Source organism: Mchenga conophoros, linkage group LG15, assembly GCF_057382185.1.
Source record: "Mchenga conophoros isolate Kocher_MC1m ecotype Shallow Benthic linkage group LG15, M_conophoros_male_GT1.1, whole genome shotgun sequence".
Taxonomy (NCBI): Eukaryota; Metazoa; Chordata; class Actinopteri; order Cichliformes; family Cichlidae; genus Mchenga; species Mchenga conophoros.
This window is the reverse complement of record NC_140540.1, coordinates 18,772,924-18,798,983: the sequence shown is the minus strand read 5'-3', so window position 1 is coordinate 18,798,983 and position 26,060 is coordinate 18,772,924. Positions and strand designations below refer to the sequence as shown.

General features: G+C 40.3%; 1 protein-coding gene and 1 long non-coding RNA gene across 2 annotated transcripts in view; one reads left to right on the top strand and one right to left on the bottom strand.

Annotated features, from left to right (window-relative positions):
* Positions 1-279: 279 nt before the first annotated feature.
* The window catches only part of LOC146558187 (dihydropyrimidinase-related protein 5-like), a 36,619-nt gene continuing 10,838 nt past the window's right edge, over positions 280-26,060 (bottom strand). The window contains exons 2-14 of the mRNA XM_085246440.1: positions 16,735-16,849; positions 14,518-14,667; positions 8,157-8,315; positions 6,372-6,551; positions 6,221-6,289; positions 5,702-5,746; positions 5,543-5,618; positions 5,295-5,451; positions 5,014-5,155; positions 4,192-4,334; positions 3,885-4,092; positions 2,972-3,149; positions 280-2,880 (exon numbers count right to left, since the gene is read on the bottom strand). Of these exons, the coding sequence (XP_085102566.1) occupies positions 2,795-2,880; positions 2,972-3,149; positions 3,885-4,092; positions 4,192-4,334; positions 5,014-5,155; positions 5,295-5,451; positions 5,543-5,618; positions 5,702-5,746; positions 6,221-6,289; positions 6,372-6,551; positions 8,157-8,315; positions 14,518-14,667; positions 16,735-16,845 (1,704 nt within the window). The 5' untranslated portion in view covers positions 16,846-16,849 and the 3' untranslated portion in view covers positions 280-2,794. The remainder of the gene's footprint in view (positions 2,881-2,971; positions 3,150-3,884; positions 4,093-4,191; positions 4,335-5,013; positions 5,156-5,294; positions 5,452-5,542; positions 5,619-5,701; positions 5,747-6,220; positions 6,290-6,371; positions 6,552-8,156; positions 8,316-14,517; positions 14,668-16,734; positions 16,850-26,060) is intronic.
* Positions 21,478-25,774, top strand: LOC146558188 (uncharacterized). The gene is made up of 4 exons (XR_014888616.1): positions 21,478-22,589; positions 22,939-23,094; positions 23,546-23,638; positions 23,939-25,774. It is a non-coding gene; the product is annotated as an uncharacterized LOC146558188 (long non-coding RNA).

Genomic DNA, 26,060 nt, shown 5'->3' with positions numbered 1-26,060 from the left:
GGATTCCTGTCACATGTTATGTCACAGCAGGTAGAACTAAAAGACTAAATATAGACCCATACTTTGACTCTGTGTGCACTTGAAGACAATCTGCCTTGAGCTCTGTCCTCTGAAGCACATTTGTGGTTATTGAAGTAACTTCAGGTCCATTTATGGCAGTACATCACCGTGGTAATTTATACTGCACATCTGGAGGAGACAGTGCTCCAGTTAAGAGATCAATAAGTTGAGATCAACAACTCCTAAAACATTCACATAAAAAACAACACATGACCCAGATTTGTCCTTTTTTCTCACTTTATTCTTTTGCTGTTATTCTTGTGGTAAGAAACAAGCAGCCACTTACAGATTCAACACGTTCACTTCCCAACACAATGAAAATCTACAAACACGCACAGCCACTGAGCCGCCACGGCGCCTTCAGGACAACAAAACCATCCAACAGTAAAACAACGCCGTCGTCGTAGGTAATTGTAGAAAAACAGCACCAGTTTGTGTGAAGCTGCGGTGATCGGAGGGAGCTTCACTCCTCCTCCTCACCTGTTCATGTGGTGCTCTTCATGCATGGGTGTCGGTGTGGCACAGGTGATTCACGTTGGCACATTTGAACAGGAATAGAAAAACAAACATCCTAAATATATAGAGTGCACGGACAACAAGACGTGATCATGTATAAATATAATACTGGTAGGCAGGAATGAGAGGATCAGTAGTGGTTTATCGTCAGCCTGTGCAGCTCAATCGTCCTGCTCTGTGGAGACTCACTGCTCTGGAAACATCTCACTGTATGTTCCTACAGCTGGTCCACGACGTGCCTCTCAGTCTCAGCAACACTCTTTGATTTCTGCTCACTCTGAGGTCTCAGTTATTTGGTGTGTGTTCAGACTGCAGTGTGAAAAGTGTGCAAAGGCTCGTTAGTATGCACAGAAAATATTCAGTGAGCTGACACACAACATAATCCAAAATGTGCCCTTTACTTGTTTGCCTCAAAGAGTCACAACGGTAGCTTTTCTTGTACCTGACGTTTCTCACTAAGAAGCTGCCCTTACTATCATTTTTCCTGCTATTAACGTATCCTTTATTATTACTGTGTATTACAGGTCGTCTGTGCTGGAGCTCACGGTCTAATAAAAAGAGAAAGTCAGAGTCAGAGCCACAGAGAGCATCCTGCTGCTCTAACAGAGCCTTAAATGCTTGAAAATAGACTCAAGTTTGAGTCATGTTCAGACGCTGGTTTAATCATTTATTTGAACCTGCGACCCAGAGAGCAATAAGAGTCGCAGAAAGGCTGTAGGATGTACTGACGGACTCATGTTTACGGGACATAATTAAAGAGTAACTGCAGCTTTGTAAGTCAAGAGTCACGTCCTGGAGTAAATGAGTATTTTTAAGTTTTCTCCACACCTTCATGTTCTGTGTTTAACCCTCAAGCGACTGAGACGTTTCAGTGACTGAATCACCGGACTGGGCTCGGCCACTATTAAAAAAACCTTTGAATAACCTGTATGATCAAGTCATGATCATATATTTTATTAAAGAGAGCTTTTTGTTAATAGTGGATCTATTTGTGTTTATCATGCCTCTACTGTTTCTGCCATGTATGAGATATTACTTTACACCACAGGTTCACAGGGAGAAAAAAAGGGATGTTGGGTCAGATTCCCTGGGCAGCTGGAGCCTTTCTGTGTGGTTTGCATGTTCTCCCTGTGCCTGTGTGGGCTTCCTCCCACAGTCAAAGACATGGATGTTACATTAATTGATGATTTTTAAATCAAAGCCTTTAATGTTAAAAAATATCATTATCCTCAGCGCACCCATTTCTGTAAAAAAAAATATATAAATAAAAAGTTGGAAGGAAACATTTTCATAATTAAAAAATACAACAAGGTCACACATAAATGACTCCACTCAGTCACTCGAAGGTTAAATAACATGTTTTTGTTCCCTTCATGCACTCTGTGAGCTCTACAGACACCCCTGAGACGAGGACAGTGGACCAGGTTTGGGGCCAAAGTTATAATCCCAGCTAAGCTCACAGGCTGAGTTCTTCAATAACTGCGGGTGAGGTGGGAATGTTTCTGGGACATGTGACCGAGTCAGAGGCAGTGAGAGCGCGGGGATGTTCAGAGAGTGTATCTTTACGAGGACACGGTGTTTGAAGCAGTTGGATTTCATCACCACATGGCGCAGTTCATCAAAAACAAAAACACTGTTTGAGGAACCCACGATGCAGCGGGACGCCGAGTGGGCGGTGTAACCACAAACAGGACCCACACACATCTTCACATGAGTCTAAAGCTATGGTGTCTACAGTGTACGTCTGTGTGTGTGTGTGTGTGTGTGTGTGTGTGTGTGTGTGTGTGTGTGTGTGTGTGTGTGTGTGTGTGTGCGCGTGTGTGTGCATGTGTGTGTAATAGATACAGTTTTAAATAATTCGGTCGACATCACTTCAGTTCTAACCATCAAAAACTGTACTGGTTTTGACATTTCACAGTTTACGATACAGGTAGGGTGATAATGAGCGGACTTTATCAGAGTTAGTATGATCAGCTCGATTTTGGCAGAACAATTTAAATCCAGAGACAGCCCTTCGATCAGAGCAGTCGCTCCAATTAAGACACAGATTAGAATCTCTGATCATCGGCATTTCGTCACCAATCACAGACGCGTGCTTGAAATTTTTTTGCCATCTTTACTTTTTATCCTGTGATTGAAAATCAGTGCAGTTTTTCTGGTTGTTCAGAAATGTACAAAAAAACGGCGGCTCGGACGGATGAAGCTCCAACACCAGCGGTTACCAGATACCACTGGAGCGGCCGCCGGGAGGGGCCAGGATCCGAGCCGAGGACCTCTTCGGGATGTGGTCGTCGACCTGAGACCCTGAAAGGAAAAACACGTACGGACTATTAAATTTGATCGAGGACTTCGGTGTAACGTCACCATAATCAAGGACGATTTTATTAGAGCTCACCTGAGAGGCTGAAAGAGGACTCGTGAAGGTCTCGGATTCCGGAGTGCACTCGACCGCAGGCTTTGTTGGGCGTCTCTCCATCTATGGGGCCCAAACCGAGTTCCTTCTTCATGGTGTTCGCAACCTTGGCCACATCACCAGAGTACGGATCCCTGTCCACCCCTTTGTAAGCCTGAGTCTGAAACACGATGAGGTGAGAGGTAAGATTAGGATGTTTAGCCATTTTAAACCTAATAATAACAGCCAGTTGAGCTGCTGCTGTAAGATTGATACTGATTAATATTTGTTACATGTAAGTAACCAAGTTAAATTCCACTGAAGAAGCACAAAATTAAAACAAGGTGTGAAAAAAAATGGAATTAAAATAAAAGCTAGACTAGAAAAAATAAAAAGATCTTGTGCACTCACAAAAATCATTAAAATGAAATAAAAACAAAAACTAAAAGGCACAAGTACTTTTATTTGTACTAAAACATGTGTCCTGAAACTATAAATGAACATACTCACTCTGTAAACTACCTGAAATTGAACTGAACTGTAAATATAAGTTCTTATAAAAACAGTTTCTGTACTTTTGTGACGAGTTTTTTAAATAAATTGAGATAAAAAGGTCTAAAAGCAAACAGAGTAGAGAGGCTGGGATGGGGGGCTTTCACAGACAGGGGCAGCAGCAGGAAAACACACTGCTGGCTTCCACAGGGAGCATTAAATCCTTTATATGGGCTGTCAGATCGGTGGAGTCAGTCACATCATGATGGGAGTGTTTGTGGCAGGTTTGCTGTCAGCTGACACAGCAGAGCTCAGCCTGGATCTTGCTGTCCTGCCCTGGAGTTTTAATTATCAGTGGAAACACTCACAACACAAAGAGGCAGGTTTGGAATCAGTGTTAATAACGTGATGACAGTGAACGCACCTTTTCCCTCTGCACCATCTTCTTGTAGAGGTAGTCGGGGAAAGTACGCTGCGGGTAGAACTTTCCGGACCCCTCGGCGCACATGAACACGCCGTTCTCACACACCAAACGCCCCCGGCTGATGGTGACCAGAGGGACGCCGTGGCAACGCATCCCTTCGTACAGGTTGAAGTCTCCGCCCTGCACCTGAGTGCTCACAGAGATTGTCCTGCACACACACACACACAGAAAGTGATGGATGTGTGTCCCTATGCTTCGGGCTGAGTCCAGTAATAAAGGTGATTTCTGTTTATTTACAGCTGTGTACCTTGTTGCATCTGGATCCCAGACCACCACGTCAGCGTCAGCCCCGGGGATGATGCGGCCTTTGCGCGGGTACAGGTTGTAGATCTTTGCAGCGTTGGAGCTCGTCACCGCCACAAAACGATTCTCATCCATTTTCCCTGTAACCTTAAAAATACAGAAAGCCCATCCGATCATACAAAACGTCTTTATTTCTGTCGCTACTGTGGTAGACCATGATGTCATTCAGCTGCTTCCCCAGAGAGAATCTCATCCCAGTATTGGACAAACTCCAACTCCAGGTCTTGGATGGTGCTCTGGAGATCAGCTGAGAGCTGCATGGCCACTCTAGTTAGAGCAGAAGATCTATTTCATGTGCTGGTAAAGTGGTCTTTCTCATAGAGGCTTCAGAGCAGAACATGGACATCCATCACCAGCTGCAGTTCAAGATGGCGTAGTATGAGTTCATTCACTGGAGAAATACTTAATTTTTATTGCAAATAGCTGGAAATAAAACTGAGCAATCTCTCAGACTGTTGAGTTTGTGGAGTAGAGGAAATATCTTGGCACAGTAACTGATACAAGCTTTGAGCCTCATGTGGATGCTAATGGTAGAAGATATCGCCAGTGCTTGTCATATTATGATAAGCTTCAAACTTTTCATTAAGTTTTATAAACAGAAACAAAACTTAATGAGTAAGTTTTATTTCTGTTTAACTACAGAAAACTAAGACTTACCAACATGGTGTCAAAACAGAACTTCCACATCCACTGGTTGTGGATGATAAATTGTGTGGTTCATGGCTGATCTCAGGTTTTTATGTGTGCGTTTGACGTGTGTACGTACCACTCCTCTCTCCCAAATGACGCTCATCCTGTCCTGGACTCCAGGCACTCCATGAGGGATCTTGGTGAAGTCCTCTTTGCCCAAAGCTCTCTGCTTGGTGCTGAACGGACGGTGCTCTGATGCCACCACGCTCAGATTGTCACTGAAACAGGAAACAAGATATCAACGTTTAGTTTAGAGGAGCGTTTTTATCCACGGCACCTTTGCCGGTCACTGAGCTGCTGTTGCGATCAGTTTACTCGAAGCAGTACAGCATGCTGATGTGAGTGCAGCACACATACTTGCCCAGCAGGCCCATGAGGTAGCTGGGTGTGTTTGGGTCGAGGCGGAGCGGAGGGACGATGACATGGGCGGCGGCATGAGCCCAATCCTGGTGGTAATACTGCATCCCATTCAACACTGCGTGAGCAACTGTAGTCTCCCCGTGGACCACCTTACCTGAAATTATAAAAAGTGAAGAAAAGTCAGCTTTCATCCTCTCCATCGTCACGGTGACTGTTAGTTTGTCTTCATCGGGCAGTAAGCTCACCCTGCATCTTAGCAGCAGCGATCATATCACCAGCAGACATACTGGACACATTTACCAGGTAGATTGGGCAGCGAGCCTGTGGTCACACAAAAGATTTTAATCAGTCCTTTAATTACTTATCAATAACTGCACACAGACTGGATATTAAAATGTTTTTACCCTGTTGGCGATGGTGATGGCTCTGTGAGTGGCCTCAGACTCCAGCTGCAGACAAGAAGACAGAGTAAAATCACAAAATAACAACTTTAATAAGTAAACATTTTAATATTTATTGCAAATATCTTACAAAAAAAAAGTTCAAGGCCACAATGATTACTTGGTTTTGTTTTACATTTATAGGAAAGATCCCTAAATATTTCTACTGAATATTCAAAATTAGGTTTTATCAGCATTTTAAGGGAACATCAAGGAAAAAAGTTTTATTTTCCACTGTTATGTTTTAGATCAGTGCTTTTTCACACATCAGACTAGAAAGAGTTTTTACTACAAGCCACATTCACATAGTCCCACATTAGTCTAATATCACGCCCGCTCACACTCTAATGGATGTGTTGGGCGTAAGTCCAAGTGTTCAGTGCCAATGTAGACTGCAGGAGCAGATTGATCCTCTGACCTTTAGATTAGGATACGACCACTACCTCCTGAAACCCCCCACCCCTCTGTCCACTGCATATTTACCTCCTCTGGTCGACTGATCTCTATTCCCTCCGGCCCACTGATGCCCAAATCCAGAGCCTCTTTGGCACCCTAACAACACAAACACATTCATTTTAAAACGGGTTTGTGATTTCACTTCGACGTCAAAGGAAAAGAAAATTTGTCTTTGCACCTCGGCCACCAGCTCTCCGTTTTCAGCGTGGACTCGGGCAATGGCACCGATGTCCTTACAGGTCTGCAGAGTCTGGTAGAGCTCTGAATCCCGCAGCATCATCATGTCTTTGTAGGCCATGAACACCTGGAAGGAGTTCACTCCATGTTCCCTCACCAGGGTCTCCATCTCATTACGCACCTAAGGACGATTCAGAGGTCTCAGGGTCAGCAGTCATGTTTCTGGATTACAGTTCAGTGCTTGCAAAGCTTCAGCTTATATATGTAAAGGCAGTTAGTGCATCGGGCATTGGGACTGTGGGCATGGAGTGAAAGAGAAACTGTGTGTGTGTGTTTGTTTTGTGGGGCATGAAATGAGCTTGGAAACCTGCCACAATGAGATCACACTGCCTTTACACTGGTGACTATAACAGCCCCGCTGAGAAGAATCCATTTCATTCATTCAAACAGCAGTAAAAGGAAACTAGACAGTTCAGTGTTTAAAATGCTGAACTGTGCTGCGGTGAATGGGCCATAAAGGTCACGTCATAGTCATGATGGAGTATTGATGAAAGGAGCAAAACTACTTCCTTCCATATTGATTAATCTACTTTTACAGCTCATGACAGTTTGAGTATTTTTTATCATTATCATTATTATTATTCTCTCCTGTTATTGTTTCTCTCTGCAGTGTTTCCTTGTCTGTGGACCCGGCCTCTGTGTCTTTGTTTCCTTTTCTCTGACACCTTGTTTAGTGTTAATCAGGATTTATACATTTGGGTTAATTTATGCTGTAGATCATCCACTGTATGGTAAAGCCCTCTGAAAAAGCTATGCTGTAACATCACTTCCACTAGAACTGCAACCACATCGTGCTGATGCAGCGTTTTAGTGACTAGCTCAATTTCTCCTACATATTTTCAGCTACCTCTGTCATCATTGTCCAAATCAATTCAAAGAGAGAAACCTTCTGCCAACTATTCTTTGGGTGATGATGGTGTTGGACACTAGGATAGACTACCATGCAGACTCGACATAGATTCAAAATATAAATAAGTATAAATAAAAGTATAAATTAAGACTTCATGTCCTTGTTTTACTTTGATAGTCAGTTTTCTCTCTTGTGTTGTGTTAGTTTGATTTTCTTTTCTTTTACCCTCCTTTATTATTATCTGCCCCGCCCTGCTTGTTTTCACTGGTGTTCAGCTTTGTTTTTGTGTAATTAGTCCCCTGTCTTATCTGTCTTTAAGTTTGTCTTTGTTGGAAGGTCTGCCCAGGCTCACTTTCTCTGCCCAAGCTCTGTTGGGTTATTGTTTCGTGGGTATTTTTAGCCAGATACTGGCTCGCCCTTGTTTTTCTGCCTTTGTGTCCTCTCTCTTTACCACACACACCCTGAAATGTGTTAAGAAACATTGTGTTGACATTTTTTAAACAAGAATGACTACCAGTCAAAGCTTTCTGCTGGACAGGTGTTGTATTAAACCTCATTCTGGCATGACGTTTAACAATATGCAATGAGATTGGGCACATGCACAAAGTCAGCAGATGATGTAGGACAGACATTAAAGCCAAAGGCTGAATGAGGCACCTTGACTCATATAATCTGCCTAATGTGCCCACTGAGCACGTGTGTTAACCCAGTTCTTGTGCGGGTTTAATCTAGGTCATTACACATTTCACCCACAAACGGCTGGCTGCGTTATTATTCATTCAACGATGATAAACGCCAGAAGAGCACAAAAATAAATAATGATATATGCTACCAACGTAATTCCAAGCACTTTGGTGGTACGTTTTTTAAATTTACCTTTGGTCCCCACCAGGTCAGCCCGACGTGCAGAGCATAGTCGCAGCACGCCTTGGCATCGGCCAGAGCCCTGCACTTCTCGTAGGCGTCCAGCAGGGAGCAGTGTTGTTCAGGCAGAACCAGAGCCATCACCATGGTGGTACCACCCATCAGAGCCGCCTGGGTGAGGTAAGAGGGTGACCAGGGGTGACAGAGAGAGGGGCAGAATAAGAGAAAAGAAAGACTGATTAGAAAGAGGACAATAACACCAATGTCCAGCACAGACTCTGTTTGTCTGGTGACAATAGTCCTTCCTTATCAACTGTTCATCATATGCTCTGCTCTTTATTGATTGCACTGACTCTCTTGTAGCCACTGCTTCATTTTCCTTTCAGTGTTGTTCTCAGTCTAAATGCCCTTATTTAGTGCTGTAATCACTGGTTTGTCCTCTCTATAGAAATATCTCAGCCTGACACAGAAAGAGAGATAAGGCTTTTTTCCTTCCAAGAGTGTGACAACATTGGTTTCATTAAGTTTTGACAAAAGGCTTCACATTAGTGTAGCTATACGTGTGAACGTCTTAATACTTCACAACCTCAAAAACTAAAAACGTAAGCTTTCTGAATATGGCTCCTGCTGCTAAATGTGGCTCCTTCACTTCTACTCCACAGGAAACAGAGAACTGGAGAAGATGAGAGATGAAATTACTAATGAAGGAGAGAAGTGGGCGAGAGGAAGCAAAGTTACAGAGGGGGAAAGAGAGGATGAGGAAACAACGATAGACTAGAAGAAGTGAGGGAAGCTGTGTGCAGTGACTCGTCTTCCTCGCTACAATGGTGAATGCACTTTTGTGTAACCATGACAACAGATACTGCTCAGCCATGCCTGTCGCACGTCCCCACCCTCTTCCTCCTCCTGTCCTCCTCTCTCCATCCAAAATTGCGCAAACATTCACCCATCCAATATCCTCTAACAGGAATATCACACCGAGGCATGATGGGAGAACGTCTGTAATCGCATATAAAAGAGGAAATGAAGAGGTGGGGTGTGAAACAGCTGTAATCTGCTCTTTAGTCATCATCGACAATCAAAGTGACGTTAAACCGCCATCATTTTTGCAGCCTAACCTCAATAAAATGTGACTACATGAGAACGTTTCTGTGACAGTGTGGAGCCGTTGCCTCGGGCTCCAGACGTGTCTCACAGACGGGGGGCGGGGTCACCTGCTTGTGAGCGTAAGCTCAGTCGGCCAGTAAGCTATCAGATTTCTCATTACCATAGAAACCAGTCCGAGTGATGTGCAATGTCAGCATCGAAGGTCTCAGCATATGTGTGCATGAAGAGTGTATGTCATTGATCACTGTCACTACATGTAACTGTGTGCATGTGTGCGTGTGAGAGAGAAAGCAGGGGGCACAGATGCACAGCTGGGGATTGTGGGATTTAGGCTGTCTGTCTGCTTGGCCTCAATTAAGATTTACTGCTGGCCCCCTTCTTTAAAAAATCCCAGAGGGCAGAGCGGAGAAAACAAGCGAGCAAACAGGAGGTAACTGATTCAGGGGCAGTTTGAGACTTTTCTGTCAAACTGGAATAAAGGAGCTGTCTGAGAGCTGAGATGTTTTTCACGCTGTTTTCAAGCAACATTTGCAACTACAAACACTTGAAACAACATCCAATTTTAGCTTGTTCTAAATTACAAACCTGCTGTGGAGACTCAAGAAGCACAGCATCACTCGCTCACTGCAGACAGCACAGAGCATATCTGCTGGCAACAGCAACAATACCAGCCAGGTGCATGTTTAAGCCCAGGATAGTTGTGCATCCTTTTGCAAGCTTTCAGATATTTCACAACAAAATGAGTCGTCCCTCCAGTGACATCATTACACAGGCTTTGTGAATGTGTCCACATAACTTTATGGCATTATGGACAATGCCAGGCATCCTCTGTACACGGCCATTAACAACCAGAAGAGTCTGTTCAGTGACAGGTTGCTTCTCCCCAAGACAAGAACTAACAGACTTAAAAACTCCTTTGTCCCACACGCCATCAGACTGTTTAATTCCTCTCTGGAGGGGAGAGGGAGGGGAGACAGGAGGACAAAGGAGGGGGGAACAACTAAGCTGTAGTGCCTCTTCACCTCACTGTGCAATACCTTTTGTGCAATACTTTTGTAAATAGTCAACAGTGCAATAGACTCAATACTTGAAATGTGCAATTCACTTGTATTTTTATTTTTTATTCCTATTTATTCTATTTATCCCCTTCGTATATTTTATTTATATTGTCTCTGTATTTATATATATATATATATATATATATATATATATATATATATGTGTGTGTGTGTGTGTGTGTGTGTGTGTGTGTGTGTGTGTGTGTGTGTGTGTGTGTATATATATAATATTCTGTAACTCTGTAACTTCTGTCGGTGCTGTGCTTTTTTGGAAATCGAATTTCCCAGAGGAACCCACCCGAGGGATTAATAAAGTTCTATCTTATCTTATCTTATCTTATCTTATCTTATCTTAACTTAAGTAGAAGATTTGTAGATTATAAATTCCTAAAGATACCAGAATATCAGGTCAAATCAACACACAGTGTGCACTGATTATTTAACATCTGATTAAGAGCAGTGATATAAGCATGTGGATCGTTTTTCAACTCTTTAATTTAAACATACCAAAACATAAACAGTGATGGAGAAAGACAGCGTGTTCAGCCAACCAACATCGTTTAATCTTAGTGGATTTGACCTAAAAGCTCTTTTTGTCAACCCAACATACTGACACATAAACCACAAGCGGTGCGTAATATGAATCTCCTGCTCCATTAAAGACCCCAAACCCCTACTGTGAAGATAATCCCCTGCATAGAAAGTAAAAGAGATGGCGAGAGGGCGGCAGGCATGAAGGAAGGAGTAAAAGAAGTTGAAACCCAGTAGAAGAACATCTATAGACTAATAAAGATCAATAACAATACTTTTGGGATTTTAAACTGCAAAGCTGGATTATTTTAACAGATCACCAAGAGAAAGTTACATCTAATAATAACAGTTCAAATGTTTTTATTAACAGTTGATTCATTCTGAAACCACACCGAACACAATCATTTAAAAATAGCATTAGTTGTGAAGATTTTAATGTACAAAAGAAAGAGTTAACTTTTCCTCCAAGAAGAACCAACGAGCACACAGAAATCCTGTCACATGAGTGCCTGAAGCTTCCTTTACATATGAAAGCGACTGTGAGGGGGTGAGAGTGTGTCAGACTCTGGGAGAGGCTATCAGTGTGAGACAGATTACTGCTCCAGCCCTCTGATCAGCCTCTATCAGCTCCACTCGTACTTCTTATTACAGCCGAGCACCTCACCTTCTTCCACTACCCTCCTCCTTCTCTTCATTGCTACAGTTCAGCCTGCTGAGACGTTTAAATGATCTCAGCCAGGCCTGCTGTGACAGATACAGCTCAGGCAACATTTCAGGCTTTATGTAAAAAAAAAGCAGATCTGCTTAGCTGGATGTGATTGATCAGTGTTACACTGTAAAGACTGACTGTGGATAACAGTGAGAGCAGATCACACACTTTATTCTGTTAGTATTTAATAACAGAGACACAGCTGTGCTTTTCGATTGTAGTTTATATCGTCTGGAAGTCTTTTTTAACTGTTCAAATCCGTCACCTGTCAGGCAGTGTGATGCCCCTGAGGCCGAAACCTTTTTATTTTAACTTTAAAGAGTTCACGGTTTTTAATATTGCATCTACATATGTGGGGCAGTGGTCAGCATCGCCCCCTGCTGGTCATCATTGGCTTCCCTTTACAGACCTTACAGATCTTTTATATACAGTCCATGGCAGACACAGAAAGAAGGTTCTGATGATGGACTGGCTACATGTCTGGTGACCTTCACCTGGATAAGCAGCTAAGAATGGCTGAAAAGACTTTAGCATGATGTCAAAGAAGCTAAAACATCAGTTCCAGATCATTCCTATCCGGGCAGCACGTTCTTCCTCTTGACCTTCCACCATTACAGCGTGTTATATAAATCGGGGTGAAGCAGAGGAACAGGAGGAGGCACCAGAGGAGGAAGGAAGTAAAGCAGAAGAGGGAGCAGACAGTTACAAAACAGAGGGAGAGAGGGATGCAGAGGGGGGAAATAGTTTAGGGGTTCATCACAATTACACGAGCAGTTGCTGCGGTAACACAGTCACCATAGGAACCACACAATACTACCACGGTCATGTGTGCACATACTCTCTCACACACACAGAAATTTCCATGCTAAGAGTGCGGGTTAGTTGTCATGGCAGCGAGGGCAGCGGTGGGGGCTGGGGGAGAACTGGCACCAGTTTGTCACCAGTCTTCAGCCTCATTTCTCTCCTCTTACAGCACAGCAAAGTCACCGCCGCTATTTTATGATGTGCACCATAATTTCCAAACATGCCGGCAAGGCTGCGAGGAGAAAAGATACTAAAAGTGCTGCTGACGATCTCCCCCAGACAATCACTTGCTCGTCAGCAGCTACACTGAGCAGAAAGAGCAGCTGGGCGGGCAGCGTGGACGGAATAGCATTAATATAAAACATTTTTAGGCCTCGTCCCCAAATACTGACACGGTGCCCCGCATTTTGATTGATTCTAATCGACACTGTGGGACAGACACTTTTCTGAAGTCTGTCTTTTATCTAATGGCAGTAAAAAAGGAAAAGAAAAGCTGTCATTGTGGGTCACCTGCAGGTTAACGTCACCACTTTTCCTGTACCTTTGCTACGCCTAACAGGGGAAATTTCAAAGCAACATGAAGAAAACTAGTTAAAATACCTGCTCCTTTAGCTCATTGTGTCCTTATTGTTCCTAAAGTCATAGAAGTGGTAATAATACATTAACAGCAATAATAGCAAATAACTAAACTGATATTTTTGGATGTATTTATTTGTTAGATTATATTTTAAGTTAGTGAAGGTGTCGATTCTCATGTTACATAAAAAAATAAATTGAGGAATAAACAGAAGTACCTGAAGTAGGGTGACTTGAACCTAAACTAAATATCACTAGAAGTTCATCTCTTCACATGTGAGACTCACAGTTGTGCAGCAATAATGTTAATAACTGATGCATAAAGCACGAGTGAGAAACAAAAAGACAAAGATAGAGCGCGACCTTTCCCGTCACTAGACCACAGTTTTTAGTTTTGTCAAAAATGATTGCACTAACACAAAGAAAAGCGGTTGGCCCCAGAGGCGTGAAAAACCTCCAAACTGCTGACCCTTTGCAACTTCCTCGGTGCTACGTTAGCTCTGCTGCTATCAGCTGGGTCACTGCTGCTGGCGTATGAACACGTGAGCACAGAACAACACAGATTTATTCAAATAGATCAGCCCACTGTCAGTGACACCTGGCGCAGTCCTAAATAATCCCAGTGAGCCGTAAATTCAGATTTCAGATTTAAATTCTCTGTTTCAGACAGTTTTTTCTACTCTTCGCTCTGTATGATGTAAATGTATCCTTAATATGGTCTCAGCCACAGTTCTGGCCTACTGTTCCAAGCTTTTGTTTAAGGGAGAGCCAATCAGAAGCAGGGCAAAGGGGATTGTTTCAGGCAGAAGGGTTCAACAAAGGCCCAGTGAAAGACACATTTGTATTTATCCATTTGTACATACGATCATTTTGAACTGTGAATCATGCAAATGTACACTAGCAGAGCCAAATAACAAAAAATAAACTTACTCATCATCTTCTGGGGACTCCACTTTACATTTATCATGTAATATATTATTAGATGTGTCTGATGAAGCAATCACCTACAACAACACACACATATACTTTGACTTTTTGTCACATGACTATCTTTTGCTGATACTGTACTGTTGGCGTCCACAGCTGACGCCCTTGACTAAAACTGTCAGGCATGCCAGGCAGCATCTAAACAGACAAGCTGAGAACATCCTCCAACACATGCATACCACTGCAGGCAACAATAACACCTCTTAACCTCTTAATTATGAAATCATCCTCGCTGCTCGGGCTCTCAGTGGAAAACATGCAGGACATTCACAGGAAATTAACAAATACACCCAGAACAGATGAAAACTAAACAGCTGTGTGAATGTGTGTCTAAAAAAGATAAGTCCCTGCTTTCAACCAGAAACTGCTGACAGGTGTTTGCTTCCTGAAAGACCAATGTGAGAAAACATGTGGTCATTAGTCCTGATGAAGCTAAAAGCAGGGCTCAGTATTTCACTGCAGACACGTCAGAGTCACAGAGAAAGCATGACAGCTGTCTGCAGACTTGAAATGTGTTTAATCACAGGCATGCTGACGAGCCTGCTCACAGCAAAGCCCTGTGTGTGAGTGTGTTTGAGCAGTGTGTTTACAGCGTGTGTACCTTGGTCCCACTGTAGAAGTCGTCCTGGATGGTGGCGTTCATGAAGGTCTCCTGCAGATGCACACTGGTGTCAATTCCGCCCGGTAACACCAGCTTTCCAGAGGCATCTATCACCTTAGCTCCGCCTGGTATCATCAGCTCCTTTCCAACCTGCCACAGAAAACACAAACACACGAATTACAGTACTTTATTTTCACATTATTATCACTTTATTTTATTAAAGTCCCAGCTACACAATAATAGTTTCTAGCTGAAACTGGTCACCAAGAGGTAAATCACTGTGCAAATTTCTTTTTATTTTGCTTCCAAAAAGGCCAGACTTTTTTAAGTAGGTTTTCTGAAGCACTGGTTCTTTTATAGTGCTTTTGAGCTACTATTACTCTATGTCTAAAAGCCTTTGATCATACACTCCGATGAACACATCAGAAGCAACTCGGGGTTTAGTTTCTTGCTTGCTTTAGCATGCAGACCGGAGCAGCCAATGATCAAAACACCAACCTTCCGATTAGCTGATGACCTGCTCGACCTCCTGAGCCACAGCCAACCTTTCTAAGTGTTTCTTTGGACATTATCTGCATTTTCACTGACTTTCAGGATCGTCTTGTGCCTAACCATTTTCAGAAGAATATTTTTGTTTTGTTTTTCTTGCTAAGGAGCGTAAGGACCCATTTATGCTTGCCATATTAGTCACTTCGCACACAAAGAGTCACTCAGACGGGACCACATCAGCGCTGGACAGGACGAGAAGAAGTGAAAACCAGGAAGCAAAGAAATCACACAGCTTGTGCCAGGGAATGCGACTTCACTTTTGCTGTACAGTACAGTTCGTGTGAGAACGGCGACCATAAAAGGGCCATAAATGACGAGTGTTTGCAGAGAAAGTCTTCCATGCAGACTGCAGCTGTGGCAATCTACTAGTGAGGAAAGCAATCACAAGGAGGTTTTCTTTACATCACTCTTTATCTCTTTACAATTAGTTTCACCTAGCAACCTCAAGTAGCTATTTTCCATGCCCCCGGTAGGGGGATACATATTTTTTAATTGCAACCTGCGTTACCACCAAACTCTGGGCCTATATCAGGCCAAGATGTAAGGAAACAAACATTTACTTTTAATACAATCAATTAATTATCGTTTAATATATTAAATTTAAGGTTATTCAAGGTTCTTTATCTTAGGGATTTTGTTTGGTATATTAAACCAAACTAATTTCAGATTTTTATTTTTTAGGTAATCAGGTGCAGAATTAGATGTGCTGCTGAGGGTGTTTTCAATTACTGTGGTCCTGTTCTTTGGAACAAGCTGCCTGCTGAATTGAGGTCATTTATAACTGTGTGAAATGTGATATATAAATAAAATTGACATTGATTTTATAGCTCTAAGCATGAATGTGTCATCTATTGCTTGTTAGCCAATCTGACATTTTCATCCACACTGAAATACATACTTTCACAGTCCATAGAGAATGACTATTAATTACTTTGTTAACTGTTTTTGTGATAATGCTGACAATTAAACAGGCTGACATGAACATTAGTACACTTGGTAATCTTTTCTTCTTACCAGAGGAGCTGTGCATATTTGCAGTTTAACTCAACTTCTAGGTGGTTTTCTTCTGATTGGCACAAACTCACAAAAAGGTCTCACAGCCTGAGATGTTCCCCTTTTGTATGACAGCTTAGATCAGGCTGCATGCTTACACACGCTGACCTCACTATTGAGAACTTTGCCCATTTTTAATATTAGAACTGTTAGCGTAAAGTGTTACGCTTTGGGACTGAGAACGTGTTGGTTACAGTATGACTCGCTCAGCTTCGACACTTTAAATACTGCAAAAAAATAGCTGTTGTTGTCAGTGGTGATGGAAGTAAGCACTGACAGAGAGTGTGTAAATGCTCAACAGCTGCAGCAACACTGGAACGTTTCAGTACAGCTGATTCAAAGGCGTCCTCGCCACATAAACCGATGCTTATCTCCATGACAACACTGTGTGAGATAATTATAGTACCATGGTTTGGAGCCACAGAGTTGACCGAGTGGTTCTCTTCATGCTATTACTGTGAAATGAGTCATGCTAACAGCTGGAGATATACTGGACAGCGAAAGTGTGAAAGCGATGAAAAGTTTTTACTGTATGACACGTGGAAAAATGTGCTTGCAAGTAAAAATACATTTGCACACGTGCACATTTAACATGTGTACATAACAGTGATTTACCTGCTGTATGATGCCGTTCTCGATGTAGACATCTGCTTCCTGGGTGAAGTCATCATTGACCACCTTTCCCCCCTTGATGAGGATACGCATGGACCCCATGTTAGCAGCCATAGTCCTACAAGATAAAAGGGTATTCAAGTAAATTCAAGTACACGATATTTAGCATGTTAACAACGTTGCGCAATACCAGTCCTTACCATAAGGTGGTGCAGTGAGTAATGTTTGTTTTGTATTTAACTAAACTACTAAATACTCAAGGAAATATGAGTAGGACTAAAAATAAATATCAGAAGTGAAACAGAAGCTCAGATCTAAAATATCTTAACACACCCACCAGTCGAGTGCTACCTTTGGGTGGTAACAGTTTAAATTAAATTCTGCAGTGCGAAATTAATTGTTCTAAATAGAAAAAGTTGCTTGATTTGAACAAAACTAACTGAAATCTTGCAGCTCTCAGCTGGAACTACTGCTTTTATCCAGTGTTTAATTTGCTTTACACAGCAATACTTAAACCCTGGCATTGTACTGGTCTATTCAACTTCAGGAATCCAGTGTGGAGTCCTGCAACCAACCGCTACTCGTAAAACCAAAGTCAACAAGTGAAAGTTTGTGTTCTGTTACAGAACACAAACTTTCACTTGTTGACTTTGGTTTTACGAGTAGCACAAAATACAGAACTTCTGTATTTTGTGCTGAGTTACACGTTACAGTTTCTGGGAAGCATTTCCTCCCGTCTTTAAAGTGTGTCAGCTCAGTCTATAAAATATTTAGGAGTGGATCTATAATTTATAAATCTATTACAGTATCTGCAGGAATAACAGATTATCAGCACTTTGCAAGGACAGATGGAAAGCAGATGTTTCTTCAAGGATCAGGAACTAACAACTAACAACCGGTAGAGAACAACAGGTCTGTTACTATTACAATTTATTATGATTTATAACAATTTATTCATAGTATGAGACCTTCATAGTACAGTAGTTAATAAAATAAAGGTACTAGTATTTCAGGAAAACTTAAACACATTTTTCACTATTTTCTGATGTTGCAATATAAAAGGAAATGAGTATATTAATCGGTAATTTTACAAGGGTTACAGTACGTTCCTGCGCTTCGTTCTTCAAATATTCCCTTTACAGCAAAGTGAATTTTAATGATCCAGCCTTGTGGTTAGCAGACATGTAACTCACCTAATTTCAGGCATTTGTGCTGTATGAGCAGTTTACAAAATGAATGCCCGGTGGTCCTTGTGTGCATAATGATTACTTGTGGCTATGATAATTTCTAGGTTGTGTTACATTACGCAGACCCAGTACACCCAGTTTGTGTTTTTCATCGAATCCTATTCATGGTAGGATCCTGGTGTTTCCTTTCCAAGTCTTTTCCAGTTACAGCAGTAAAGTTGATCCTCTGTGAGGTTTTAAAGTGTCTTTTTATTTACTTATCCTTTGATTGATTTATTTTATATTAGTTAAGTGAGGGAAATGGAAAGCAGTGTGGAGTTCTTTATCACCATAGAAAAATATATAATGCATGTTCTTTAAAATTAATGGCTTTGGCTTTAATGTAACTTTCCACTTGTAATCACCACATTGTAATTTTCTGCAATGAGCCATGGCTAACAAACCAAGGCTATGGCTGAACAGACCCAAAATTACCTCCTATACCTTTTCCAAACCACTTTTCCTTGATCTCAATGGAAAACGTCACAGGGAGGATGGGAAAGATATTAAGGAGGAAAAGACAAACACAGCGCTCAGAGGATCGAACTTCCACTTGGCTCAAATTACTGAGCCAAGTGGAAGCGCAGTTGTGGTGAAACTATGATGTGCTGAAGATGGACTACAAACAAATCTTAATGCTCATATGACCATGTGTACCCCTGGGTTTAAAAACTGTTGAAGCTTCAAAACATATCAGCAGGTTATACTGAATATTACATGTTCTGCACCTGCGGTCCCCAAACCTTTTTGCGCCACGGACCGGTTTATGCCCAACAATATTTTCACGGACCGGCCTTTAAGGTGTTGCGGATAAATACAACAAAATAAAACCAGTACTGGTACCAAAAAACAGAAGATATATTCATAACACACGGGAAAAGGGAAACCGGGTTATGATAAAAACTATTTAAAAAAAAATAAAGATAAAAACCAATAAAAACCCTGAAAACCATAAATTTCACACCTGAGCCTCAACCCTCGCGGCCTGGTAACAAACGACTCACAAACCGGTACCGGTCCGAGGCCCGGCGGTTGGGGACCGCTGTTCTACACCACCTGCCAGTCATTTTGATTGCTTGTCTTTTACTGCCGCAGAAGCCCTAAAGCAACACTTGATGCCCAATATTGATGAAGATTTCTCAGATGAACTCTTTTTTTATATGGAAAATGAAGATATATAATAATATATTACACCACTCAATAATTCTAATCATTAAAATTGCCTCTCCTCCAAACTACACCAAATTTGACCTTTTCTGAATTAAATTAAACATATTTAAAGCATAGGGGAGATTGTTTCTTTGAGCCTAAAAAATTGAAACAGCTGGCTTCATCACCACCAACATTTTTAAAACCATGTTTTATTCTTTGGCTTTTAAACTTGACTTGGTTTTATATCCGCTTTCTACAAATCACAACTTATTTGTTTATTTTGTTTTAAATATATTTTCCCCTTTGCAACACTCACTACATATTTAAAATTACACTCCACATCAAAACAGTGTGGTTAACTATTAGCTTTTGCAATCTGTGGTCCACTATGTTCTTCTTTTAGATGATCATTGAAATAAAAAGTAGATTGAGTAAACCTAATAGGATCAACAAACTGAGAGGTTCTCCAATAAGCATGTCTTTGTGTATATGTGTGTATTCTGCATGGGTGGCTGTATGCAATGTGTTTGATGGCCAGACACAATAGAGCCCCAGTCACACAGAATCAACTCAAAGAGATGGAGGAGAATAGAGAGAGGAAGGAGAGAGGGGAAGGAAGAGAACAGTGAACAGAATAATGAGGAGAGAAATTTGTACCCCCACTGGATGAGGAGAAATTTGGACCAATGGGAAAGAGAAATGCTTTGGTTTTGCCAGCTTGCTAATAATGAAGCCTGGGGGTAACAAGAAGCTTTAAACATAGATTTAAGGAAAGTTTCTGAAATATATTGTTGTTTCTATGAAAAATATTCATTCATACTGTCTGGCTTTACTGTAGGAGCGCTGAGCAGAAATCATCTGGGATCAGATCATAGTCCAGTTGAGTACAGAGAAGATGGAGTCCAAAACAAAAAAAAGAAACTAGAGATTTACAACAATGGCCAAAGAAAGAGAAGAAGAGTAGAAGTAGCTTATTGTGCTGAGATGAAAGATAAAGTGGTAAACACGATGGTGGAGCGCTGTGCGGTATGGAAAGCAGTGCCCTAAAGCCCTGGCAGCCTGATTAAAAGAGTGGTTTCCCGGGAGACAGGAACTGGAGATCCTTCAGCGGAAAAAAGGCGTCCACACACACACACACACACACACACACACACACACACACACACACACACACACACACACACACACACACACACATGGTGAGGCATACTAAAGCATCAAGACTGATTTATCATTTGAATTCCACTTGGTATAAAGTCAACACTCACATACACACATACTTTGCAGTATTTCACACAGAAACTTTACGTCTGCCTCGTCTTTTATCATAGTTTTTTCGCTCAAGATTTTAGCTACTAAATGGTTCTTGGCCCCTTTTTTACTACAGAGCTGTCCTATTGTGTAATATGTATAGACTGGAGCTTGGCACTGGCTTGTTAAGTCTGGCATCATTAGCCATCCTTTAGTGAGGCAGCGCTGGTTCAAATAAAGTACTAATATGATCAATGTGGCTGTCAGAGTGTTACAAGGAAGCTGAACATTCAGGAATTAATGAAAAACTGAATTTAGAAATTCATTAGGCTAGATGACATCTACACCATTTATCCCTGACTGAAGTGTTTCTAAAAAACGAAAGTAAACCCCACTGCAGTAACTCTGGACATTAACAAAGACAGGAAACGACACATTTAGAAGGTTAATGAAGTTGGACTAGTCGAAATATGATTAGCTACCTGGTGCTAAAGGTGCGTTACGTCATCAAACAAATTCTTTGAATCTTCAATAATATTTCCAAGTATTATGTTACTTTTCACTGAGAAAAAATATTTGTAATTTTTAAAAAATGTTTCCCATACAGTAGTTCAAAGAGTTACTTCTAAAATACTAAAAATGCTCGTTTCATATGTGTCAGAACATATGAATTTAAAAAAGGAAATTATTGACAGTGTGGTGCCTCTAATTAAATACACGGGTTCAGATGATTCACAGATGCTTCAGTTCTTTTTTTTAAATTTACATTTTAGACAATGTGTCCCAACTGTTTTGGAAAGGACAAACCATCAAAACACCAGTCCCCAAACTTCAGAAAATGACTTGGTGAGGAAAAGAAATAGTTAAGCTGACAGAGAAAAAGACAATGATGTCTATATGTCTTAACTTGGTGCTGCTGTTGTCACTATTTTCTAGTCAGCTCAGTCCAAACCCACACAGACTGCAGACTCGGACTGGGTGTGGGACTGGGAACGCTGACTTCTGCATTGGACACTGGAGGCTTTGTGTGGCTTTGTGTGTTTGTAGGAATATGAGGACAGAGGAAATTAAACTTCCAAAAATGAAAATAACGCCTTTAATTAACAGTACACTCAAAAAAATGAATGAGGTGGATTGTTCAGTGTATATTAATTATTTATTTTCATTTTACTTAAAATATATGTTTTTGTTAAGTTAACATATGTTTTTCTAATCAAGTCTACGTAATTGTGTCTATTATTCAACGTACATAATACTAATGTGTTACTTGATCGCATAACATTTAAGTTAAGTCAATTAGGATCGATATACCTTGTATATCCACAAGGTGGCAGTAATGCAAAAACAGTTGTAATGAAACCGCGCAGAACAAGAAGGTTTCACGGCTTGTGCCTGCTCATGCACAAGACTTCAAATTTAACTGAAAAAGGCTGTTTTGGCGCCAAGCTACTGTTTCTTTGAGAGGTAAGACCACTTTTTTCTTTGACTATGTTGTGTAGTATCTATATGTCCAGCATGGTTATATTTTGCGTTTGTCTTACAAGACATGTTATATCGTTTGCGTGCGCTTGTTTTACATTAGTTTTACTGGGTCCTGGACATGCTTATTTTGTGGACTGTGTAAGAAACATTTTTATTGTTTTTTGTTTTATTAAGGGATTAGCTACAGGGGTTCATGGGGTTATTCTTTCAAGGGGTTATTTTTCCATTTGCTTTCTTGGGATTCCTTTTCTGTAATCCGAGAGTCGGAAATATCGAATAGGATAGCAAGGATAGCATAAAGTGACATTTAAAATCCAAAAAGTCAAGGGCGAAAGCCACTGTGACACCATTGTTCTGCTCTATCAGTAATCTGTATTATGTAAAAATGGTCTGTAAATACAGCATGTTTCCTAGCGGAGTTATACATATCAATGTAGTTATAAATTACAGTTTGTGAAAGTACACACTTAATTTTTTTAATAAAATTATTCAAGACATATGAGTGGACAGACAATGGAGGTCGACAGACCTGGTGATAATTGCTTCTATAGAAAGTTAGCACATGGCAGTGTCAATCTCTTGCTTTTCTTCTGAGTAGTATTTTATTTAGTTGTAATTCAAACAATAATTTGCTTCTTGAAATTAAGTAATGAATTTCTTGTTTTACTTTATAAATCTCAGATCCTGCCTTTACCTGCTCCCTCCTATACTGATGTGGTGTATGTGGTATTGCTGAGCTTGTATGTGGTATGTGAACTGTTATACTTTTAAAAACAAAACTGTTTTATAAGTTAAGTTTTCTTTTGTGACCCATCCCATGCCCCTGTTATTTCTTCTCCACATCTGAACCATGGTAAAGGTTGCAGTTCAAGGGCCTGAGGCATGAAATTCTTTTCAGATCAGCTGTGATCAATATTTTTTGGAACTTGATAAATAACAATAAAAGCTGTAATGGCTCCATTAGCATTTTGTGTAAATGTTTGTGTTAAAATTATAGCTTTAAGGGGTCTTACTACATTAGTTTTACTTTGTATATGTGTACATATAGTATGTATATTTACAGTACAGTATGTTGTGTTTGTTGACATATTTTCAGGTGGAAGCAGAATATGTGAGGATTACTACTGCTGCACATGTTCCAAGGCTTTTTACACAACTTGACCAATACACTGACCAGCTCATAAAAGTCTTCAAGAAAAAAGGAGGCGTTGCAGGGAAGAAAATTAGACAAACTTTGGCCCCAGCCACACAGGTGCGTTATTCTGTTGGTAGCAAAATATTATGGCTAATAAGATCATTTTCAAATTTAAACAGCTAGTGTATGGTAGCTGCACAGTGCACTTACATTTATATTAAGCAAGACAAAGTTTGGTACTCAAAATGTTGAAAATTTAAATTACCTAAACATATGTAAAATCTGATCCCTCGATTTAGGTTAAACCAGAAGTGAATGTTTTTATGTTATGTTTTGAATGCAAAAAAGATGATGTATTAGTTTGTCTTTACCTCCATTATGGACATATATAATGTGGTGGAAACCCTGCCCAACAGGTTAACTATTCATGTCCATGTGATGATTAGTTGGTCTTGTGTACATGTCTATCTGTGCAGTGGATATGTCATTCATTTTGCGTATAATGTGAGTTTCTGTCATCCTAAAGTATATCTGTTTTCTCTTCCTGTATCTCTGCCACTCTCTACAGAAGGAAACTATTGAAAAGGGGAGGGAGTGTGTCCTCAGGGCACTACCTTTTTACCTGAATGAAGACCCAAGCATCCTCTTCAAAGAATAATTGGTTGGTAATTTTAGTTTTGTTTTTTATCTGTATTAAACCAAATTTTGAATAACTAATGTTGTTGCATGTTGTAATGTTGTTGTTGTTGTTGTAATTTGCATGGAACCTGTTTAAATGTTTTGGGAAATCTTCTTGTATACCCAAACTATTTATATTTATCGTTGAATCTGTAGTCTGAAATAGTGGCGCACTGGGGTGCATGTTCCTAATATTGTGTTTACGTCATTAAAGGGTAGCTTTGGCCCTTTTTCTTTCTTTTTTTAAAACTGGATGCCATTTTTCTATGTTTTTGTGTCTAAGCTACAGCTGTTCAGAGGGAGCTGGAACAAATTACCCTTGCTATCTTTACCATCGAAAGAGCTGATGCCAGCACTCCTCCAGCCGATGTGGGTATAACCATCTAGTGTGTCCTGCATGACCTGGAAGACCTGGCCTCTGCATGTGCACTCTTAATGGGTGGGATATATGCACTGAATCTCAGTTAACCTCAAGACTGAAAGCTTTCTTTGAAGTACTTCAGAAGCTCTTCCTTCATCTGTATGTCAGCAGACTCTTGACCAAGGTACAGTTGCTCAAGAATACACTGAATGAATAAGCCAACCTTTAATTTGGATGATGAATGTTCTGTCAGATGGACAGAAGTTTTTCGGAGGCTGAATGGGAATAAAATGGTAATTTGTAAATGACAGATAACGGGAAAATTACATTTAAGAGAAATTTAGAACATTTTGAAAAGTTTGTAAACTACTACAATTTGAGAGATTTTACTGTTGTGGGGGGGCTAGTAAGAGACAATCAAAAGTATTGAGATTTAAAGGATTTAATTGAGAGATGATACTGCACCAGAAATGTTGAAGGGTGGTGTGTATATTAGCGTTCAAGGCATATTGTTATGAGGTGGAAATATGTTCATATTCAGTTTGTGTTACATTGTGTGCATTGTAAAGGTAATTGCAATACATACTAAAAATAAGGGTAAGTTAGGAGGTTGATCTGATATCCTCGTGTTGGTGTTGTTTCCAGATCATCATACTAAATGTTGTTCCAGGATCAACATTGCAAGTGACCAATCAGAATGTTGTGACGTCATACTTTTGCGACTTCGGGAAAAAACGGCGTAAAACAAAAAACTGTACTTAAGCTGCGTGAAACCGCCTCTGTCCGCCGATCAACTGACCCTAACCCTAACCGTAACCCTTTAATAAACATTAAGCAGAATTGATATTGTCCTTGTAACATTGGAATTTCATAAATGCACAAATGGCTTGGCGCGCAAAAGAATAACGTCACAACAATGTGATTGGTCACTTGCAATGTTGAACCTGGAACAACATTTTCATGATGGTCTGGGAACAACACCAACACGAGGATATCAGATCATCCAAGTTGGGAATGCAGGATGAATGTATATTTTGTGGACTTTTAAAGACGAACAATTGTTTCCATGTTAAAATGTTTACATCTGAAGTTTTTTGCCCAAACACTGGTAAAATAAATGTTGACAGTGGCAAGTGTTAAATGGTTACTGCTGTGCTGTTGCAAAAAAACTGAACGCTGACAAGCTGTTTTATTGTTAGACCATAATGTTGGCATGTTTTGTTAAAGTTTTATTTGGGATGGTGATGTAATTTTCTTTGATTGCTAATATCAGTGGACTATTTATTATCATTATTATTATTATTATTATTATTATTATTATTATTATTATTATTATTGTTGTTGTTACATAAATTTTTTTTTAATTGTGGCTGTTGAGGTGGACACTTCACTTTGCATTGTTAAAGGAAAGCACTTCATTGGCATTGTGTTACTGGACTGACCCTAAGCAATCATTGCAAATAGCAACTTTGCTATCCATTTTAGACACTAAAAGAAAAAAACACTCACAGACCTTACTAGCATCACATGTGCATAACTCAAGTGTCATCTTATCAATGTGTTATGTGATCTTCAATGCGTTTTTTTTTTCTTCTTCTATTTCTGGTAGATACAGACATTTAATTTAAAGTCTTGATGTTGCATCTGTCTACATACTGTTAATTACTAACCCTAATGAGCTGTTGTGTTTTATTTTGGACTGGGTTTACACAAATGCTCACTGAATGTGTTGGCAATAAAAGAAATTTTAAAAAATAAGTTGGATGTGCTTAATTCATTTGTGTGGAACCTGTTGACAAAATAGATTTATGTAAAACTAATTAATAAAGCACAAGGTGGCTGAAAATATAATATTTGAATTAATCTAACTTAAATTTAACATTTTACTGCCACAAATAAGAAATGTGTTGAAGTAACTAATCTAAACTATCTAACCTGAAAATATATCATCTATGTTCATACAACATAACTTGATTTAGTTAGTCTTAAATATGTCTTGTTAATCTTAAGTAGTTTTTTTAAATTAGATGAACTAAAGATTTTT